The sequence below is a fragment of the Eutrigla gurnardus genome, assembly GCF_963514095.1.
Source record: "Eutrigla gurnardus genome assembly, chromosome: 17".
Classification (NCBI taxonomy): Eukaryota; Metazoa; Chordata; class Actinopteri; order Perciformes; family Triglidae; genus Eutrigla; species Eutrigla gurnardus.
This window is the reverse complement of record NC_139928.1, coordinates 16,610,736-16,628,945: the sequence shown is the minus strand read 5'-3', so window position 1 is coordinate 16,628,945 and position 18,210 is coordinate 16,610,736. Positions and strand designations below refer to the sequence as shown.

Sequence of the window (18,210 nt, the reverse complement as noted above, 5' to 3'; positions counted from 1 at the left end):
ATCTAAATATTGTACCTACAGACATATATATAATAAACCAGTGAGACAGATTAAAAAAGAGAATGACACTTAATTCAAGAGCCCAAAGATCAACTCATGAGCTAGTTTATTACATTAAATGTGATAAAGAAAACAATGCGTATAAAAATAAAGAAAATAAAGCTAACACGATTATCCAAAAAAACATCGCTATCCCCCAGGTCCTTATGGAGTTCAGTGTGGGCCGATGGTTGCCCATTACTGGACTCTGTCAAGAATGCATTGCGTTTGTTGGCACAACGGAAAAGAACATATGTATGACAGTTACATGTTGGCAGACTCCTAACGCACAAACGTCATGTGCCAAGACGAACAGATATATATACAGTAAACATATTGTATGTACAGAATCACAAGTTGTTGTGTTTTTACCTACAGTTTTAGAAAAAAATGTTAAGGCCCATGCCATACCATGGGGGAAATGATCAATTTCAGGGTGGCAAGTTTTGGGGCAGAAAAGGGGAGTGTAAAAAAAACAGCACCATGCATCACACAGAATGTTAAAGATGATAAAACCATTGAGTTCAATGTGCACATATGAAATGGATGAGGTCAATCCAAAAGGCCTCATGGGTGAGTGTTTTTTTTTTAAGAGTTTCCCATCATGGTCATCCCACAGTCAGCTCCCGATTCTGGGAAAGCATCCAGTCGAGCCAGTCTGTTCTGCTCCAATGCGATGGCCTCGGCCGAATGCTTGCATTTCTCCGATCCGCACTGACATGTGAAATACTTGCTCTTTATGTCCCAAAAGCGGTCTCCATAGTCAAATCTAATGAAACAAGTTAAGAGACAAGTTCAAATGATTTGTATAGTTCTTAATCAAAGGTTACAGGCTGGATGGGTCATGCTGCTAACAAATAGACCATCTCCTCAAAACAAGACGAATCAATGCAAATTAAAATACTAGATAGAAAAATTAAACAAAGAAAAGAAGGGTGACTATGGAATTGTAAAGGAGGAATAGTGAAATAAGCCCTGAGGTTATCATAAATGTCTCATCTACTTACCCCAGCTCTTGTCCACTGAGGATGTCTCTGGAGCTGAAGAAGGCGATGCGGGGAAATCTCAGGTCCTGGTGCAGCATGAACACACGGACCGGGATAAGATTCGGGTCGCACAGGTGGTTGATGAAGCGGCTGATGTTGCCATAGTACCGGGCATCGATACAATACACTTCCCCATCCTTTACAAAAAAAAAAAAGAGACAAAAACGTTGAGTTAGAAACTCTATAAATTCTCCATTCAGACAGATTGTGTATAATGAACACATCCTGAGATCTGATATGTCAAGTTAAAGACCACATGTAGCATTTTACAAACAATGACAGGTTTATTTCGTGTTAGAATTAGTGAGCACTGATTTCACTGCTAAAACACTGGGAGGCTTTTTCCAAGCTGTTGTGGATGCATTTTGTTCATCGACTGCATGGGTGAAGGGCTGGCTTATTATTTACTTTAATAGTTATTTATTACTGGTTAAACAGGAAATATGCCAAATGTGTTTCTCTTGTGTTTTCCATCTCAGTCATCTCTCGTCACCTTGTTGTCCAGGTCAAACAGGTAGGAGTCGTCTTCTCTAACATCTGCCTCGGCATCAGAGATCAGCTCCCCGACGTATCTGTATGGACGGGAGGAAAGACGCTTAATGTCTAAACCCCGACTGTTCTGATAAAAGCAGCCTGTTTTACGCCCTCTCTTACTCGCAGATAAAGCTTCCCTGGGGAATATCCTGCAGAGCTCGAACTCCCCAGCCCATCTTCTCTGTCCTGTAGAGCTGAAGACGAACTCTGAAGGAAGAAGAAGACATTATGAAGGTTCAATTCCCAGGCAGATACATGCATAACTTCAAATGGTCGTTTATTAGGTCATTTTCTCCATCGCTGACATCCGTTACTCTAATAACTAGTTCTATAAAAACCACACGTTTGAGGTATTATGTTAACCGAGTTTTGCATGGAATGCTTACTTGATGCCAGCCTGGACCACTCTGTTCTTGCATGTTCTGTAACAGGAACACGCCATGTTGCATTCAAATATAAGTGGAGGCTCAATTTTGTTGAATTCCTGAAGCAGCCGCTGGTCCTAGAAGAAAAAGTTGATATAAGTTTTACTCTTAGTTTCTCAAATTACTCATTAGAATGTCTAATTATCTAATTATTTCAGATTATTCACATATGTATTGATCTTTTTCTCTTTTCGCTCATCAATCAAGGCTTTTTATTAAATCATACAGGTTTCTTGAGCAGATTACTTTAATAACGTGGCTGTAAAACAACATTTCCATTTACCTTGTCATACCAGCAGCGGATACTGAGCTGTCCACAGAGGCAGTTACTAGATGAGCAGTCATCAGTGCAGCCACAGTGCTAAAATCCAGATAATTGAAAGGCATGAGATACATTTTTCATTGCAGAATAAATAATGGTGTCATCAAACAGAGAAAGAATAACAAAGATAAGACAAGATTGGATTCATATTTCACCTGCAGGTGTGTAATATTGCGGTCGATGTTCATTGCTGACGTTTCACAGTTTTCTGAAACGTATTTGTAGTCTGAAGGACAGCCCTCGTCATCCACTGCGTTCACGCAGGGAATCGGCACGTTCTCATAGCCCTGTGCAATGTCACTAGAAGATGGGAGTTAAATCAGGACGTTAACCACCAGAAAAACCAGAGTTGTCAAGAGTCCCCATTAAAGTAACACAACAACCACCTGCAGATGATTCTTTCGGTGCGAAGCATGCGATTGGATATTCCCCGTCTCAGCTTCCTGTTGATCTGGAGCGCCACCCACACCGGTGTGTCTGCTCGTGCGAGGCTGAGAGGCGTGTCTCCTTCCCTGTTCATGATGTCAATGTCCGCACCTCTGGACAGGAACAACCTATAGAGGAGGAATAAACGGTGGTGGGTATACTAACGGGTGTTATGTCTCCGACTCATTCACTAAATGCGGCCACGGCTTGTGACTGACGCTGACTCACGTAACACATTCCAAGTAGCCCTCTCTGGCGGCGATGTGGAGCGGCGTGTCTCCGTGCATGTTAACTGAGGAGAGGGAACAGCCAGAGTTCAACACCAGCTCTGCTATATCCACATTCCCCGCATACGCCGCCCAGTGGAGACACACGTTCAGCTCCTGGAGGGAGGAATGGGACTGTTTAAAGTAATAACCTGAAACATTTTCATGCAACGACATCCATTTTGTGTCCATCACCGCTTGATACAAGACAATAGACCTGAAGAAAAAGCAATGGATGGTTCCAGAATTACTGAATCAAATTTTTCATGCATCACAATCTCCAACACTCAGCGTTGGTGAGTAGAAACTTACCTTATCACTAATAGTGACGTCCGCTCCTCTGTTCAGCAGCACTTTTATCACATCTACGTGTTTGTGCTCCGCGGACCAGATGATCGGCGTCCAGCCACCGCTGTCCTGAAAGGATCCCACGGGAAGAATCAGAATTACTCCCCGCTGGCCTCCAGTGAGACAGATATGATGCACAAACTGACATTAATTATAGACAGAATTGTGTTTTATGGCCCTAAAATCTTCCTTTACCTGTGCGTTTACGTCAACCTGGCCCGTTTCCAGAAGCATGTTGACAATTTCCAGGTTTCCCAGCTTGGCTGCATGGTGGAGGCCAGTATATCCATCGTCCTCCTGAAGACATAAATAAAAGAGGGAAATCCATATCAACCAAACGCCTCAAAGTTCACATTTAAGGTTGTTTTTTTAAATTGTATTCTTAGGCTCTAACAGAAACTTACAGCATGATAGACGGAGGCACCGTTCTGGACCAGGTAGTGAGTCACCTCTATGTGATTGTTGATGATCGCTTCCAACAGAGGGGTCCTCTGTTCCTTGTCCTGGGCATCCACTTGAGCACCGGCCTGTCAGTTTAACATCAAATATAATTCTTAATATTAGATACTAAATAAATAAATAGGATATTGCTGTGTTTTTTGTTGCATTTTGCTTTAAATAATGCCAGCAGTGACCCTCAATGCAATAACAGCCTTTTCTGATTATAGCAGCTTTAAGCACATATAGTAATCACATAAAATAACTTCACTTCTCACCTGTACAAGTATGTAGCAGATTTCCAGTAGACCTCTCTGAGCTGCAGCATGTAGAGCAGAGCGCTTGTTCTGAGAGTCAGGCTGGTATGTTGGATCTATGCCTTCCACTGTGATACACACACACAACTACAGTTTTAATACACAAATATTGTAAAAAATGTGTTGATTTTATGGTCGAGTCTATAAAACTCGGTTTCTCCATTTTAAATCTTGTGTTTATCAGAGATGTGCTCATTAGTTTCTTAGAAATACATCATGAAAAATGCACAAAAACAACTAATTGACTAAAGACACATCAACTAAAATCAAAATAGCCAATTAGTTGATTACCCGACTAGGAGTGGGTAGTCCTATTAATAACATTATATCCATTTATGTGTTATCATTTGTTGAAATGAAAAGTGCACTCACTGAGCATAAGGAGGACTCTCTGCACCTCTCCTTGCTTGGCAGCAGGGTAAAGCTGGCGGGGGTGGAACCTCAGTTTCTTCCTCCTGGCGAATCAAAAACATCAAATAGGTGTTTTTTTTATCTGCTAGCATAAAAAAATCTTCAAAAGAGTGAACTGTGCTTCTAGTGTAACAAAAAATGACTGATATGCTTTACTCTTTCCATATGGACTTTAAGAATCTTTGCATTGAAAATAAAAATAATCTTATGTCTCTCAATTATTGTATTCAGTCCAGTGTCCAATCCTTTAACCTAATCTGACTAAAAATATCAAAATCTAAACTCCAACCTCTCAGTGTCCTGCGTGAGAATGGCCTTCTGCAGAGCCGCCCTGCTGGGCCCAGGTGGAAGTGCACTGGGGCTGATAGGTTTCCCATTTGGCATACAGAGAGAGGGCCCCACGCTGTCCACTCCCTCCTCTGCTGGGGGGACGGTGGCTTCAGTCGCTGCAGAGGCTACCGGCGGCTGTTGCTGCTGCTGCTGCTGCTGCTCCACTGCCAGTGTCACAAAGCCATGACTATGCATACGTGCACTGAGAAGGGCAGTGAAGGAGAGCACAGTTACAGAAGATAACATTTCCTATAGTTAAAATGAAGCCAATGGTTCTCTCAGTCGTCAACCAATCTTACCTGACTGGTCTCTCGGGGATCTTCCCGTCCTTCCCACCTGTTGAGGCTGTGAGGGAGGGTGCTGTGGGGGCCGAGGGTGGCAGAGACGGGGTGGTGGTGGAAGAAGCCGACATGGTGACGACGGTGGTCGCGGATGCTGTGGCTGAGCTGAATGAGGGGATGGTGACCTCCTGGGCCTCGGAGGCATCTTCACCACAGTGGGGGCAGAAAAGCATACCGCCTCCGTTCGCTCTGCTGCGCCCGCTGCCGAGCACCGTCACACAACCGCGGTGGAAGCGGTGAGCGATGCGCTGGTCTGGGCAGCACTCAAGAAATGTGCCCTGGAAGAGAAGAGAGGGGGAGAAAGAGGAGATCAAGGAGGAGAAATTCGAAAATTAAGGTAGCATATCGGGGGCAGAAAGGAGAGGAAGTAAGTTATAGTGAGAGGAGATGAAAGTATGATATCAAGGAGGAGAAAGCATGAACAAAATGCTGTAGGCCTGCTATAACTTAAATGTGGCTTTAAAAATACAGCTTTTGTGCAGCCTATTTCATAAGTGAACAATATTAAATACACAATATGTCTAGAATGATGACAGTAGATGGTTTAACCCCTTTACCGCTATACAGAAGAATCCACACCCAGGACAGCAGTGGTGTTTGACCATGTGTGAGCGATGGACATCACAAAGCACCATGAGGGACACCCGACTGGACGGCCGCATCGTCTCCCCTTTTATAGTCCGTTCAGTACAAGCCCTCAGCTGACAGAGGAGGAGAGTCAGGTTAGAGCCGAGCAAACGTGGCTGAGAGTTGTTTGCGAGTTTCGTGAGCTACCGTAGACCGGCAGAGACACTGTCCTGCGATCCGATTCTACGAAGACAAACCTCTCCATTGATGCTCTCAGTGGCCATACACTGCCTGCTGACGCGGTGGCTGGTGCTGTCGACTCGAGGAGCCTCCATCCTGCAGCTGCAGAGAGGAAGCTCCTCCAGCCGCTCCGTGTCTCCTGCTTCACTTCCGTCTGTAGAGCGAAGAGGATCATTCGATCGGTGACGGTTTTAAGGCAGCGGTCGATCTAAAAGGTGCTCAATACTGAATTTGATTTCCACCCAATTCATATTGCAGTGACGCATATGTTTCAGAAACTTACCGTGATGAGGAGAAAGCGTCAGACTGTCGGCAGCAGCGATGTTCAGAGCACCCAAGGGAACCTCTGTGTACTCAGTGGGTCGTTCTGCTAAGTGCAAACCAATGAGAACTTATAAGCACTGACCATGCAAGATAAGAGAAAAGGATGCAGCTTAATGGAGGTGTTTTCCCCTTGACATTAAAAAATAACGTCTGCTAAAAATATCCTAACCACATCTAATATGATTCAATGTTGTTCATTGTTATGGGAGACAAACCTTTTTTTTTTTTTTTAAAGAAAACCCCACAAGGTAATATCACTCACCTCCCACGGTCTCCACCAAATCAGCTGTGTTTCTATCCTTGTCCTGGTCTGACTGCAGCCATGAAGACTTCTCGCTCCCGTTTCTACTCTGCACGGCTCTCTTCGTTTCAAACTCTGAACTCTGCAAGAGAGAAATTATGTCTGAATATAAAAGTGTGACATCTGTGAAGGGTAGAAAAAGGGTAAGAGACAATTTTATAACGCCACAAAAAGGGGATGTGGAGCTGCAGTTTTGAGACTTCTGACCACATAACAATACAGCACAATGTTTTTAAGGATTGGGTCCCTGATGTGTTTAAATTGAAGGATGCACACACACACTTTTCTACAGTTGGTGCTGGAAAAAACAATTTTAAAATGGATAGATTTATAAATTAAATTTGGCTTTTTAAATGCATGCATCTTGTTTGTTGGGCCTTAGAGAAACACACAGGTTATTCGGATATAACATTGAATGTAAACACGAATTACTGATTAACAATCGTCCCCTTTTTTCCTGATTTTACAGTCCACATTGTGTTGCATCTACTTCATTATTCTAGTGGGATATTATCTGTGGCAGCACAATCCTCACCCTCAAAGTATGTAAACTACAACTTCCTGTTAATTTGAGCTAAAGATGGCTAAAAACCGAATAAGAGATTAGTGTATCTATAACTAGATACGGTAAGTAATTATCAAGCTGGTAAAACAGATAAAAGCACTCACATGATCGGACATGTTCACTGACCCCTCTATGTCTTTAGTGTGCTGCCTTGCTTCTGCCCCACCATCTTCAAACTATAGAAGAAACCAACATGTTTGACAAAAAAATATTTAGTGCGTTTGATTTTAATAAAAGCATGCAGTGCATTCACATGCTGTAGGATTATGCTGATTTATGTGCATTTCTTGACAGTGAACTTTTAGTGGACAATAAATCTAATCACACCTTTTCTGAATCTCGAGTAGACGGACTGAAAATAGGATTTTTCTCGGCTACGTCATCCTCTGTCTTCACCACACTGATGCTCTTCTCTTGTGATGTTTTGGTAACAGACTCAACCTTCTTATGGAATAAGGTTTCTTCCTGAGTTTTGAAATAAGAACATTCTAATAATTAGATTAGTAAATGTAAATGACCTACGACATATTTAAGATATAATCTTACCACAGTTTGAGCATTTTCCGGAACGTTCGCCGACTTCTCAGGCGTGCCTTCAGATAAATGACCCAGTTTTCTCCTTTTTGCAACTATTGGAAACAGTGAATCTTTACTTATAAAGGGCACTCTAAACCATTTTTTATTCATAGGAATTTAATTATTTTACACAGGCAAACATTAGTTGGTGTGAGTATGTTACAGCCACTAACCAGGTTCAGAGTCCGAGGATCCTAAAGGTGTCACAGACGTAACAGGCGCCTCAATGTGGCTCATCTGTGAAATGAAAATAGTCAGTGACTTAAAGGGTCATGAAAAGGTTGCAACAAAGAACTGAGCGGACATTTGTGCCAAATTTAAAGAAATTCTCTTCATGTGTTCCTGAGCTTTAATGTTCACTAGAATGGATCAGGACATAAGTACGTACAGAAAGACGGACAACCCAAACACAAAATGCCTACAGCCATGACTATCGCTGGCAAGGAGGCATAAACAGGGCCGATGCAATGTCAGAGAGCAAAAAGGTACACATCTCATTTTACCCATTCCAAATGTAAATGCTAACCACAGGCTCTATAAACTCACCTGCCCTGGGGGAGGCCTGTTCATGGTCTTGCGGGCCCGGTGAATCTTGGGTGGGGCAGGGGAGACAGAAGGAGATGAAGAAGCCGTGGCGGAGGACGAAGAGGAGGAAGAGGAAGAGGAGGAGGAGGAGGAAGGAGCAGATGCCGAGAGGGATTTACTGCTGCCAGGGCCAGAAACACTCATCTTTGCTCTGCCAGGGGACATAGTTGAGGATGTAGATGGAGTGGAGGACAACGAAGAGGAGGACATTGATGAAATAGACTTTGCTGCATGTCCTGGAAGAGGGAGACAAAAGCAACTACTGTGAGTTTTTTTGGAAAATAATTGTAAAGTGTGTCAATTAGTAAAACATAGTGAACATGTCGGTCTTCTTCAGCAAAGCAAATTTGAGACAGGTCATGGGGAGAGTCAGAGCTTCAATAACATTGATGAAAGCTGACTGGATCCAGTGTCTTACCTGCTGCTGGTTTGTTTGGGGAGGACGCAGGTGACCATTTCACTCCCTCCTCTCCAGCTCGTGAAGCATCCTTCCCAGGCTGCTGTGATGACACTGATGGCATCCCACCCATGGGCTCTGTCTTCTTGGCAACAGCAGCTGTGGTGGAGGCTGCATTATCTGGAAGATTAGTCACTAAAAAAAACAACAACAACAAAGAAAAATCACACAACTGCTTATTTGTGTACCAGTTTTAATTGACCAGATTTGTAGATCTCGCTGTCAACATACCTTCCTTTACTTGACTTGGACCAGCTAATGACTCTGCCAGCGTGTCTGAGTCATTTCCTTCAGGAGGCTCCTGGCAGAGAAACAACAAAAAGCAGGAGATATCATGTCAGAAAAATATGAATCTTAGTCCTGGTAAAAAAGCCATGATATTCAGGATTACAGGCTACTGGATCTATATATTAAATGCAGAACACTTTAATGCAGTTCAAACAGCAACAATTTATCTATAATTGAATTATGTAATGATGTACACAACTGAACACACTCCTATGTAACATTAACCTACACAAAACCCTACGATGTGCTCACTCTCTCACTCTCTCACTCACACACACACACACACACACACACACACACACACACACACACACAGTCGGTTAATGTGCAGTGGTTACGTTTGTCAATGTGTTTCTAGCTGCCAACATTTTGTGTTTCGTGCACATAATTTCTGCCTACTGCTTTCCAAAATAAAACGTTCAACCAATGGCTGACCCTCTCTGTTGTTACGTCAGGTGCCGCCATCAAGTCAATTCAATCCATTCATATATTTTACACAATTTAAAGCAGCAATAGTCGGTGAAATGAAAAGGCCTGTTGTTAGATTACACACACTGCCTGCTTGAAATCCTTCCCTTTTCGCTGGGAATCGCCTCATAACTATCGCGATATATCAAAAAAAGGGACAGTATCAACGTTAGCTTTGGAATCTAGTATAAAGTTAGCATATAACACAGACAATACAACACGAAAGCCACGAAAGGTGATAAAGCAACGCAAGATTGTGTGTAATTATTTAACGGTCACTTAATCGAGGAAAAGAGCCAAACATTCAGAGGAGTGTTATGTTAACGCTCGTTATCGCTAAACTGTTAGAGGCTAACGTGAACCTAGCTAGCAGTGTAGCACAGCTTGCAACAAAGAGCTTCTGTCATCGAAAGGTAAAGCCATTTTTACTTAGCAGACCACAGCTAATGTAGCTTGCTTCCGCTATGCGAGCTAACGCATTAACGAGAGTCCAGACAACGTGAATGTGGTTAGCATGCAATATTGTGTTACAGATGGTTTGCTACCTTCGTCGTTGTCTCAGATGCCGACATGTTTGGCGATGCGCGTTAATGTATGTGAACGTGACGCGTCATCGCCGAGAGCCCCGCCCCCCCTGTATCGAGCAGTCTGGGGAAAATAACTGATCAGAAGTCAGCGTGCGTACTCTCATTTTAACAGTAACTGCGAGGAGAAGCTTCCCATGGAAACCGATTCTAAGTCAGTGTAGCGTTCGGAGACCAGCGGTTTGTGTTTGTTGTCATGAGATGCACTTCCTCGGAAAAAAAGAAGGAGGCCAGAAGTAAACAGAAATCGAGGTAGTAACCGTTAGCTCGCGGCAGGAGGGATGAGGAAATACAGCCAATGGCTAATTTATAGCACATGAATCAACGGCTGTCCTGCTGAAACAAATCGCGGATTTTATGTGTTTTTTTATTTTAGAGCCCAGAAGACATTGAACAAAAAAAAAGGGAAAAGCGGGGGTGAGTGACGACAAAGTTTCACGACAACTGGGGAGCTTTTTGCATCTGTGGTCGGTTTGTAGCATGTAGGGGATGCGAGCAAGCTAACGAAAAGCTAACAGAAGCTAACATTCAGACAAGTGGGAAACGTTAGGCCAGAAGGGGAGCAGGAAAACAATTGTGTTAGGATCGACTCCGTCGGAAGTCGACTATCGTTTAACAGCCCTTTTTTTAATCACAGACGCCACTACTCTTAAAACACAGTTAGCTTTCCTCACGCCCCCAATGTTAGCTAACGTCCATCAAGCCGGATTGTCCATAACATGTCGTTATAATGAAGTGAGACAAGATACCATCTAGATGTAAAGGCCTGGGCGAGATGTAAACATAGATATCTTGATATGGGACTAGATTTCGTCATATATTTTGGAGATCATAATAAGGCATGGCACGTGGTGTCTTTTCCTTGTTTAAAAGGCTGCATTAGTAGGACTAAGTTACATTTCTGAACTTGCAGTATTATTACCCACTTAGTTGTTATATACTATATAGGCCACACCACTCACATATAGCAGCAAGTGCAGTTTATATATCTATAATGATAAATAGCCGGTATATATGCCTAGAATATCACCTTGTTGTTGTTGGGCCATTGAATGTATTAGTTTATAAAGCTGCACGGTGGTGTAGTAGGTAGCACAGTATCCTATATATCCTACCATCCCTGTATTGAACCCACAGTTTGAATGTCTGATCTTTAATTTAAAGACCACATCACAGATTTATTTGTAATCAATACTATGCTTCCCCCATTTCTCCTCAGATAAAATGGAGATGCTGTGTTTCCGGTTACCGGGCCACGGGGACACGACCCTTAAGCACCTGAACTCACTGAGGTCCCGCCAGCACTTCTGTGACATCACCATCGTGGCCAGCGACAACCAGACGTTCAGGGGACACAAGGTGGTGCTGGCTGCCTGCTCGCCTTTCTTAAGGGACCAGTTCCTCCTCAACCCGTCTCCGAAGCTTCAGGTAGGCCGACACACACAAAATCACACTGTCAACACCTACGTCCTGTCTTTTTAACACCCATCTGTTGAGTAAAAACCAGTGCTTCTTCCTTCCAGGTGTCGATGCTGTACAGCGCCACAGTGGTGTGTGATCTGCTTCAATCTTGTTACACCGGCGTCCTGCAGTTTAACCCAGAAGAAATTGTCAACTACCTGACGGCTGCCAGCTACCTACAAATGGAGCATATTGTGGAGCGCTGCCGAGGAGCACTGAAGAAGTATGTGCATCTAAGAAACCCCAGCCCACACAAGGTGAGTAATCCAAACAATCATTCAAGTGGGTTTCATATTCATTCTTCTTCAAACATTTCTGTATTAATCAGGATTAAATATGTCATAATTTATGGGGGGGAATTATATTTCATTTTTCCTGTTTAGAACAAACAAGTCTTCAATGTAGAAAATAATGTTGCATTCTTGAGTGTTTTTATTCCAATTTTATTCTTACCATAAGAAATATCTCACCGTAGTTTTTTTTATGCGGCGATAGGAGTAATCTACAGTTCTACGTTTTGTAATGCCAATAACACAATACTGTCATAGCTTTCAGTAGCGCACCTGTCATACGTTTTTATCAATCTCGTAATCTGTTTCCTTCCTCCTTACCTTCCTCTAGATAACTTCAGAGGAGAGCCAAAGTCGACCGCTGATTGTGAGCGGAAGCATTTATTCCGTTGCATCTCCTCCGACTAGCCGACCCTCCCCTGTTCACTCACACAGTCCCGTCGTACGCTCAGTGGAGGAGAACAGCGGGGATGCGTCAGCTCAAGGCAGCAGTCTGCATGATGGCGGCCCCATGCTAGATGAGCCATGCATTAAGGTTTGTGTGTGAAGAGAACAGAGACCATGGTACCTTTTTTATCTATAAAATAAATGTATATAAATATACAAATACCATCACATTTTAGTCCTGAAGTCGATCAAATGAAAACATAACATAATTAGTAACCATTGAAAGTAATTTACCAGGACAACGATGAGTTAGTATTATCATATTTAAACTCTCAAATGTGAGTAATTGATGCTTTTCTGTTTTATATCTGTATCTTAATATTTTAGTAAGTCTTTTTTATTATTATTATTCAATATTTGAAAGCACAACACACTTTGCTCAATTTTCATTTCTGTTACAGGTTAACACATCAGACGATGAGGAAGCGGCCCGACAGGAGGACTGTGATGTGTTCAGAGTGTACATCTCTGAAGAAGAGCAGATGAACAGAGACGGGGGGGAGGAGGAGAGAGGAGCTCCCTCTGACGGACCTCAAGACGCGTGTTACCCAGAGACAGATGGCGTCATGATTGGAGAAGGCGGTGAATATGACTTGAATCCAACAGAAGAAGATCTCAATGTGGGGGGACTTTTGGCGGAGGGGCTCCGCGCAATCAGACGCAGGCTACCGGACACTAAAGTCGGCCGGGGCAGGGGGAGAGGCAGGGGGCGGGGTTTTAAGAGGAGAAGGTGGATGTCATCACAGGAAAAAAGAACCCCGAGCATGGCTCAACAGCAGGAATTGTGGTACCTAGCGTCCGCTGGGTTGGAAGGGGGTTTCGGTTTGGACTACAGCCAAGAAGGACTCAAGACAGGAAATTATGTCTCGGTTGAACTTCCTAAATTAGACTTCAGCATGGGCGACGCACAGGGAGAAAGGGTCTCACCAGTTGCTGCCAACAGTTTGACCCAGTACGCCCTGGAGGAGTCTAATTGTGGCGTAGGCGAGGGGGGTTCAGGGCTGACGGCTGTTAGAACAAACGAGGGAGGGGATGAGTCCGTTGCAGTGGTGGGGTCCACTTCAAACGTAACCGGGCCTGTAATCTGCGAGCATTGCGGCATGACATTCCCCTCAGCCCACTCCCTAGCCATCCACTCCCGCTCCTCTCACCTGCTGTACGCCTGTCCCTGCTGTGGCAAACACTTCCATCACGCCGCCAACCTCACCCGACACATGGCCGTGCACCGGGGCGCCGGCAAAACCCATCAGTGCCCACTCTGCTACAAGACTTTCACCCAAAAATCCACACTGATAGACCACATGAACCTCCACAGTGGCGAGCGACCGCACCACTGCGCGTACTGCCACGCCCGCTTTGCCCACAAGCCCGCCTTACGACGCCACCTGAAGGAGCAGCATGGAAAAACCACGGGGCAGAACTCACTACATGAGCAGGAGGAGAGGGAGAGGGAGAGCGCCAGTGGAAGAATAAGGGAGGAAGAGCAGGAATGCCTGGTTACTGCGCAAGTGTCATAGACCTGAGCTTTAATGACAGTCGTGTCTAAATATCTAAAGCTCCTCAGGCTCGGCTGCACACGGCAGTTACATTTCAAGTGGGGAGTTCAGTGTGTGGGGTCCCATGTAGGCATCAAAGGGACAGTATGTAGGATTTGGTGTCATCTAGCTGTGAGGTTGTAGATTGCAAACAACTGTATACCACTCTGCTCCCCGTTTCCAAACATGGTAGTGCAACACGTGGGACTCCATGACGAGGACCCGCTCCCTATGTAGATACAAAGGGCTCATTCTAACCTAACGAAAAACACTAGGCTTAGTTTCAGGTGATTATACACTAATGAACACAGTTCTGATTATTATATTCCATTTCTGCCAATAGACTTCTTGAAATGCTACACACTGTACCTTTAAACCAAGTGCTGTAAACTAAGGCCTTTAAAATATCAGACTGTGAAAATATGAGGCCTTTCGTATGAAATATATTTTAAATTTCCATAAAAATATACATACTAAACGATGTATGTGGATAAAAATGACTGACCAGTCCTTCGCCCTCTCACACTGAGACAAGAGGCCCTTTTCACACCAGACACAGGTGTTGCTAGCAGCATTAACGATGGCTCTGTTCCAGTGTCCCAGTGAGCTGTGACAGAGAGCCACCATGCACAACCAGGACCTGGAACCGGAAGCAGCTAATGGGAACATGTCAGCGTGTCCTGTTGATTTTCATGTCTCTTAGAATAGTTTTATTAGTTTTACTCGACTGTAATGTTAAACTTGAATATATCTAATACATGTTCCGTACGATGACTGGTCACGATTCATAGAAAATGTGCTGTAAATAAAGGAATTTGAAAGTCTCCTCAGTTACATGTAAACATTAATAGTGTACTTTTAGATGACTCACACAGGTGTTTCTCCTAATGTTGACTAATAAGACTGAGGTGGTGTCTTCAGAGTAATATCTGGTTGGTTGGCTGGTACAAGTCTTCTATAAATGTCACTCAAGGTAACCATGTATTGATGCTTTTTATTGTGCTCAAAACAATGTATCTAGTTTCATGAGCCACACACCATCACATTCTGACCATGTGAGGTAAAGTGATCTATTCCAAAAGACAACAGATTATTTTTTTATGCATGCTGCAACACAGATATTGTAAGCAGCTGGTTAACATTAAAACAAAAACATGAAAAGCTATGTGTCAAAAATAAACAGATTTTTCTTTTCTTCATCGCAGGAAATCTTCATTGTACACAACTTGGTTCCTCTTGTCTCTGTAGGAGCCTTTCGTACTGTTCTGCACAGCTGTGAAAGAGGAGGGACATTGATAACAGTTAATCTACACTGTGCAGACACACGGTCTGATCCACATAGAAACTAAATAAGAGCACTGTTTACCGAGGGAAGCCCAGACAGATTTGCCAGTGGCAGCGTCCAGCATGGGCTGCTTCCTGGCGATGCTGACTTTAATGTGGACGTCTCCCACCGTTGCTCCATTCAACTGTCGGACAAAAACAGCAAGGCGAGGTTTTGGAAGTTGTATTATTAACAGAGGAGGAAGATCGTAAGTATAATCATCATTTTTTTTTCTTATAGTGGATAACACCAACCTCAGCTACAGCCTGGTCTGCAGACTCCATCTTCTCAAAAGTAATGAACGCACAACTAGAAAGAGAAACGTAAACATTTTTTTGTAAAGCACAATTTTATGATGCAATCATAGTATTAAACAGAAGCAGGAGAAGACAGTATAGTTATAAGACAACACATTCCTAACAGTAGGTAGAGACACACGTGTGTGTTATAGCTCCATACTTGCGTGGGTTGTCCATGGAGAGGTCAATGATGCTTCCATGTTGAGAGAACGCAGAGCGCAGGTTGTCCTCTCCGAGCCCAGAGCCGTAAACATACACGGTATTCCCCTTTCGTACTCCTCTCCGCTCTGGGTATGAATCTGACCCTGAGAATTAAGACATGGGAAACAGAGATGACTTGGCTCTGCAATGCATTCTTGTCAACTGATAGTACTATCTGAAAAGATATCTGCATTTCTTCCTGTCCTATGGATAGATTTTTCTGAGTTGGTTACTTACGTCTGAACGGTCCATCTCTTTCTCTTTCCCGTTCCCTGTCGCGATCTCGATCTCTGTCTCTGCTGTGGTCTCGTTCTCTTTCCCGATCCGGTTCCCTCTCTCTGTCCCTCTCTCTGTCTTTATCCCTCTCTTTGTCTTTATCTCTATCTCTGTCTTTATCCCTCTCTCTGTCTTTATCTCTGTCTTTATCCCTCTCTCTGTCTCTATCCCTCTCCCGGTCTCTCTCCCTCTCCCGGTCTCTCTCCCGGTCCCTCTCTCTGTCCCTTTCCCGCTCTCGATCCAGCTCTCTGTCGCCGCGGTCTCGCTCTCTTTCCATTTCTCGGCCGGTTGACATGCCGCCTCCATCCTCCTCTTCCCGGTATCTGTCGCTTGAGCTGACAAAGCTGCAGGGGGCACACGGGTGAAACGATGTTACACCCACAGATATTCACTCTCAGAGTATTAAACAGGTTGTTTAGCGTATTCATAATTTTTTAGACATTACCTCTCATACAGAGACTTCCTTTGGGCTCTTTTCCCAGACTAGGAGAAGCACAAATACGACAACATTAAAATAAGTTGTACCTTTTACTCAAACTCTAGAATCATTTTCAGACCTTGAAATGTGCAAATGTGCATAATATGGCTTTGTAACTCTACCACTAGGAGTCGCCTTTGACAATGTGTTGAAACATTGAATGTGTTGCATCACCACAGCGAGACGTAAACATTGCATTAGTATTATTTTCCAATTATATTCTAAATTTGAGGATTTTATGCTACTTGAGAAACAAACCTATAAAAATGAACAATTGCTACAACCGGGTTATGTTTGCAGCCATGTTTTACGTGATTTTATCATGTTTTCTATCCAGCATACCTCAGGTAGTTCTTCATCTGTAGAGACACTCCTTTGGAATGGTAAGAAAGCAGGTATTTGGCCTTTCTCAGGGTCCTGTGTCACATAAAGAGCTAATTAACAAAGAAAACAAAGCAAGAAAACAGCTGAACATCAGCTGAAAGAACATCGTCTGATAGCTCACCTTGAGTTTAATTTCCAGCATTCGAGATCGTTTAAAGCCAGAGTTCTTGTTCTCTGACTTGATGGCACTGATGGCACCCGTCTTGATCAGCATCTTTGCTTGCTCTGTTGCCGTTGCCGTGTCAACAACGGGCTGATCTGACAAAGCTGTTATGAAGCAAAATGTAAAGTAGATAAAAAGTATACCTAGTGTTTATGTTGTGTATATTATGTTAGTAGAAGTAAGTAAAATGCATGCTTCTTTTGCAGAAATAAATAAAATGGGCCACCAGAAGCCATAATATTTAAAATAGGGTCGACTTGAATGAGTATACAAATAGAAATTAAAGTCAGAATATATTTTGTCCAGTTATTTTAGTATTTATGATTGACTTCATTATTGTGTTTTCATTTACTTTCTTGTGAACAGCACAACAATATTTGCACATACGATCAGTCTCAATTGGCGTTATTGTTTAAGTTAATGTTATTGCGTCATTAATGAATTAAATTATTCACACTGAGGGCTGCGAGTAAACACAAGGTGTATTTTAGATAGTTTTACGTTTTTAATGTTGTCAAGTTCACTTACTCCGCTTCAAGCCACTCTGGTTCGTCTGGTTTGTTGAACTCTGTTTCTTCAAAGCAAGCAGTGCCTTTTTCTGAAAAGACATAGGGGAAAAAAGTATGTGCGAGAAATGAAATAAGACTTAACTTCAATGTGGTGGTCTGAGTTACTCACTCCATTAACTGGGATGTTCGCAACTTGGCATATTACCTTTTTCTTGAGTTTAGCATATTTCTTTTGCAGCGCCTCTTCTTCCTCCGTCAGTGAATTTGGAAAAACCACCATGATGGAAGCAGCTACAGTACAGACAACTACATTAAAGCCAATAACAAAGACAGATGCAGTAGCACAAAATAGGGATTGATTAATTTACTTTAAACCAGGTTAACCGCTGCTAGCCTAGGTACGCTAACACGGTCTCTAACCAGAAAACCAAAACACCTTCTGCTTCTGAGAGAATACAAATGTCGCTGGACTAGTCAGGACACACAAAAACATAGTCTACCGGCGTGCCGCCGCAATAAAAACACGCACAGTCCCTTAAAACAACTCTAAATAACACGTATTAGCTTGTATCTAATGTATTCACTCACCGAATCGGTATATCCACAAAAACACCGACGCGTAATTATGACGTAACAGCTGCTGGT

At 43.2% G+C, this 18,210-nt stretch overlaps 3 protein-coding genes across 7 annotated transcripts; 1 reads left to right on the top strand and 2 right to left on the bottom strand.

Annotated features, from left to right (window-relative positions):
* Positions 1-73: 73 nt before the first annotated feature.
* On the bottom strand, positions 74-10,195 carry ehmt2 (euchromatic histone-lysine N-methyltransferase 2). 4 transcript variants are annotated; one of them, XM_084032859.1, is made up of 28 exons: positions 10,160-10,195; positions 9,090-9,159; positions 8,820-8,993; positions 8,363-8,637; positions 7,990-8,053; positions 7,787-7,869; positions 7,568-7,705; positions 7,345-7,416; positions 6,637-6,757; positions 6,334-6,420; positions 6,068-6,204; positions 5,801-5,944; positions 5,202-5,521; positions 4,862-5,104; positions 4,534-4,616; positions 4,123-4,229; positions 3,811-3,933; positions 3,602-3,703; positions 3,371-3,475; positions 3,021-3,193; positions 2,753-2,920; positions 2,522-2,666; positions 2,328-2,405; positions 2,006-2,121; positions 1,740-1,826; positions 1,579-1,657; positions 1,047-1,222; positions 74-808 (listed from the first exon to the last, which is right to left on the bottom strand). In XM_084032859.1, exons 1-28 carry the CDS (start codon positions 10,184-10,186, stop codon positions 628-630), a joined length of 3,678 nt encoding a protein of 1,225 aa, XP_083888985.1. In that variant the 5' UTR covers positions 10,187-10,195; the 3' UTR covers positions 74-627. The 4 variants fall into 4 exon arrangements, with proteins under 4 accessions (XP_083888985.1, XP_083888988.1, XP_083888986.1 ...); XM_084032862.1 differs by having other exon boundaries at positions 3,021-3,175; XM_084032860.1 differs by having other exon boundaries at positions 6,334-6,417.
* A 64-nt stretch (positions 10,196-10,259) lies between these two features.
* On the top strand, positions 10,260-15,130 carry LOC311028005 (uncharacterized protein). 2 transcript variants are annotated; one of them, XM_084032255.1, is made up of 5 exons: positions 10,260-10,450; positions 11,418-11,626; positions 11,722-11,916; positions 12,281-12,484; positions 12,798-15,130. In XM_084032255.1, the coding sequence occupies exons 2-5, from the start codon at positions 11,423-11,425 to the stop codon at positions 13,911-13,913; spliced, it is 1,719 nt and encodes a 572-aa protein (XP_083888381.1). In that variant the 5' UTR covers positions 10,260-10,450; positions 11,418-11,422; the 3' UTR covers positions 13,914-15,130. The 2 variants fall into 2 exon arrangements, with proteins under 2 accessions (XP_083888381.1, XP_083888380.1); XM_084032254.1 differs by having other exon boundaries at positions 10,260-10,615.
* nelfe (negative elongation factor complex member E) lies at positions 14,906-18,178 on the bottom strand. Its single transcript, XM_084032256.1, has 11 exons — positions 18,154-18,178; positions 17,771-17,856; positions 17,585-17,654; positions 17,015-17,160; positions 16,852-16,926; positions 16,477-16,514; positions 15,993-16,375; positions 15,715-15,859; positions 15,510-15,564; positions 15,298-15,400; positions 14,906-15,204 (listed from the first exon to the last, which is right to left on the bottom strand). The coding sequence occupies exons 2-11, from the start codon at positions 17,843-17,845 to the stop codon at positions 15,128-15,130; spliced, it is 1,167 nt and encodes a 388-aa protein (XP_083888382.1). The 5' UTR covers positions 17,846-17,856; positions 18,154-18,178; the 3' UTR covers positions 14,906-15,127.
* Between the last annotated feature and the right edge of the window lie 32 nt (positions 18,179-18,210).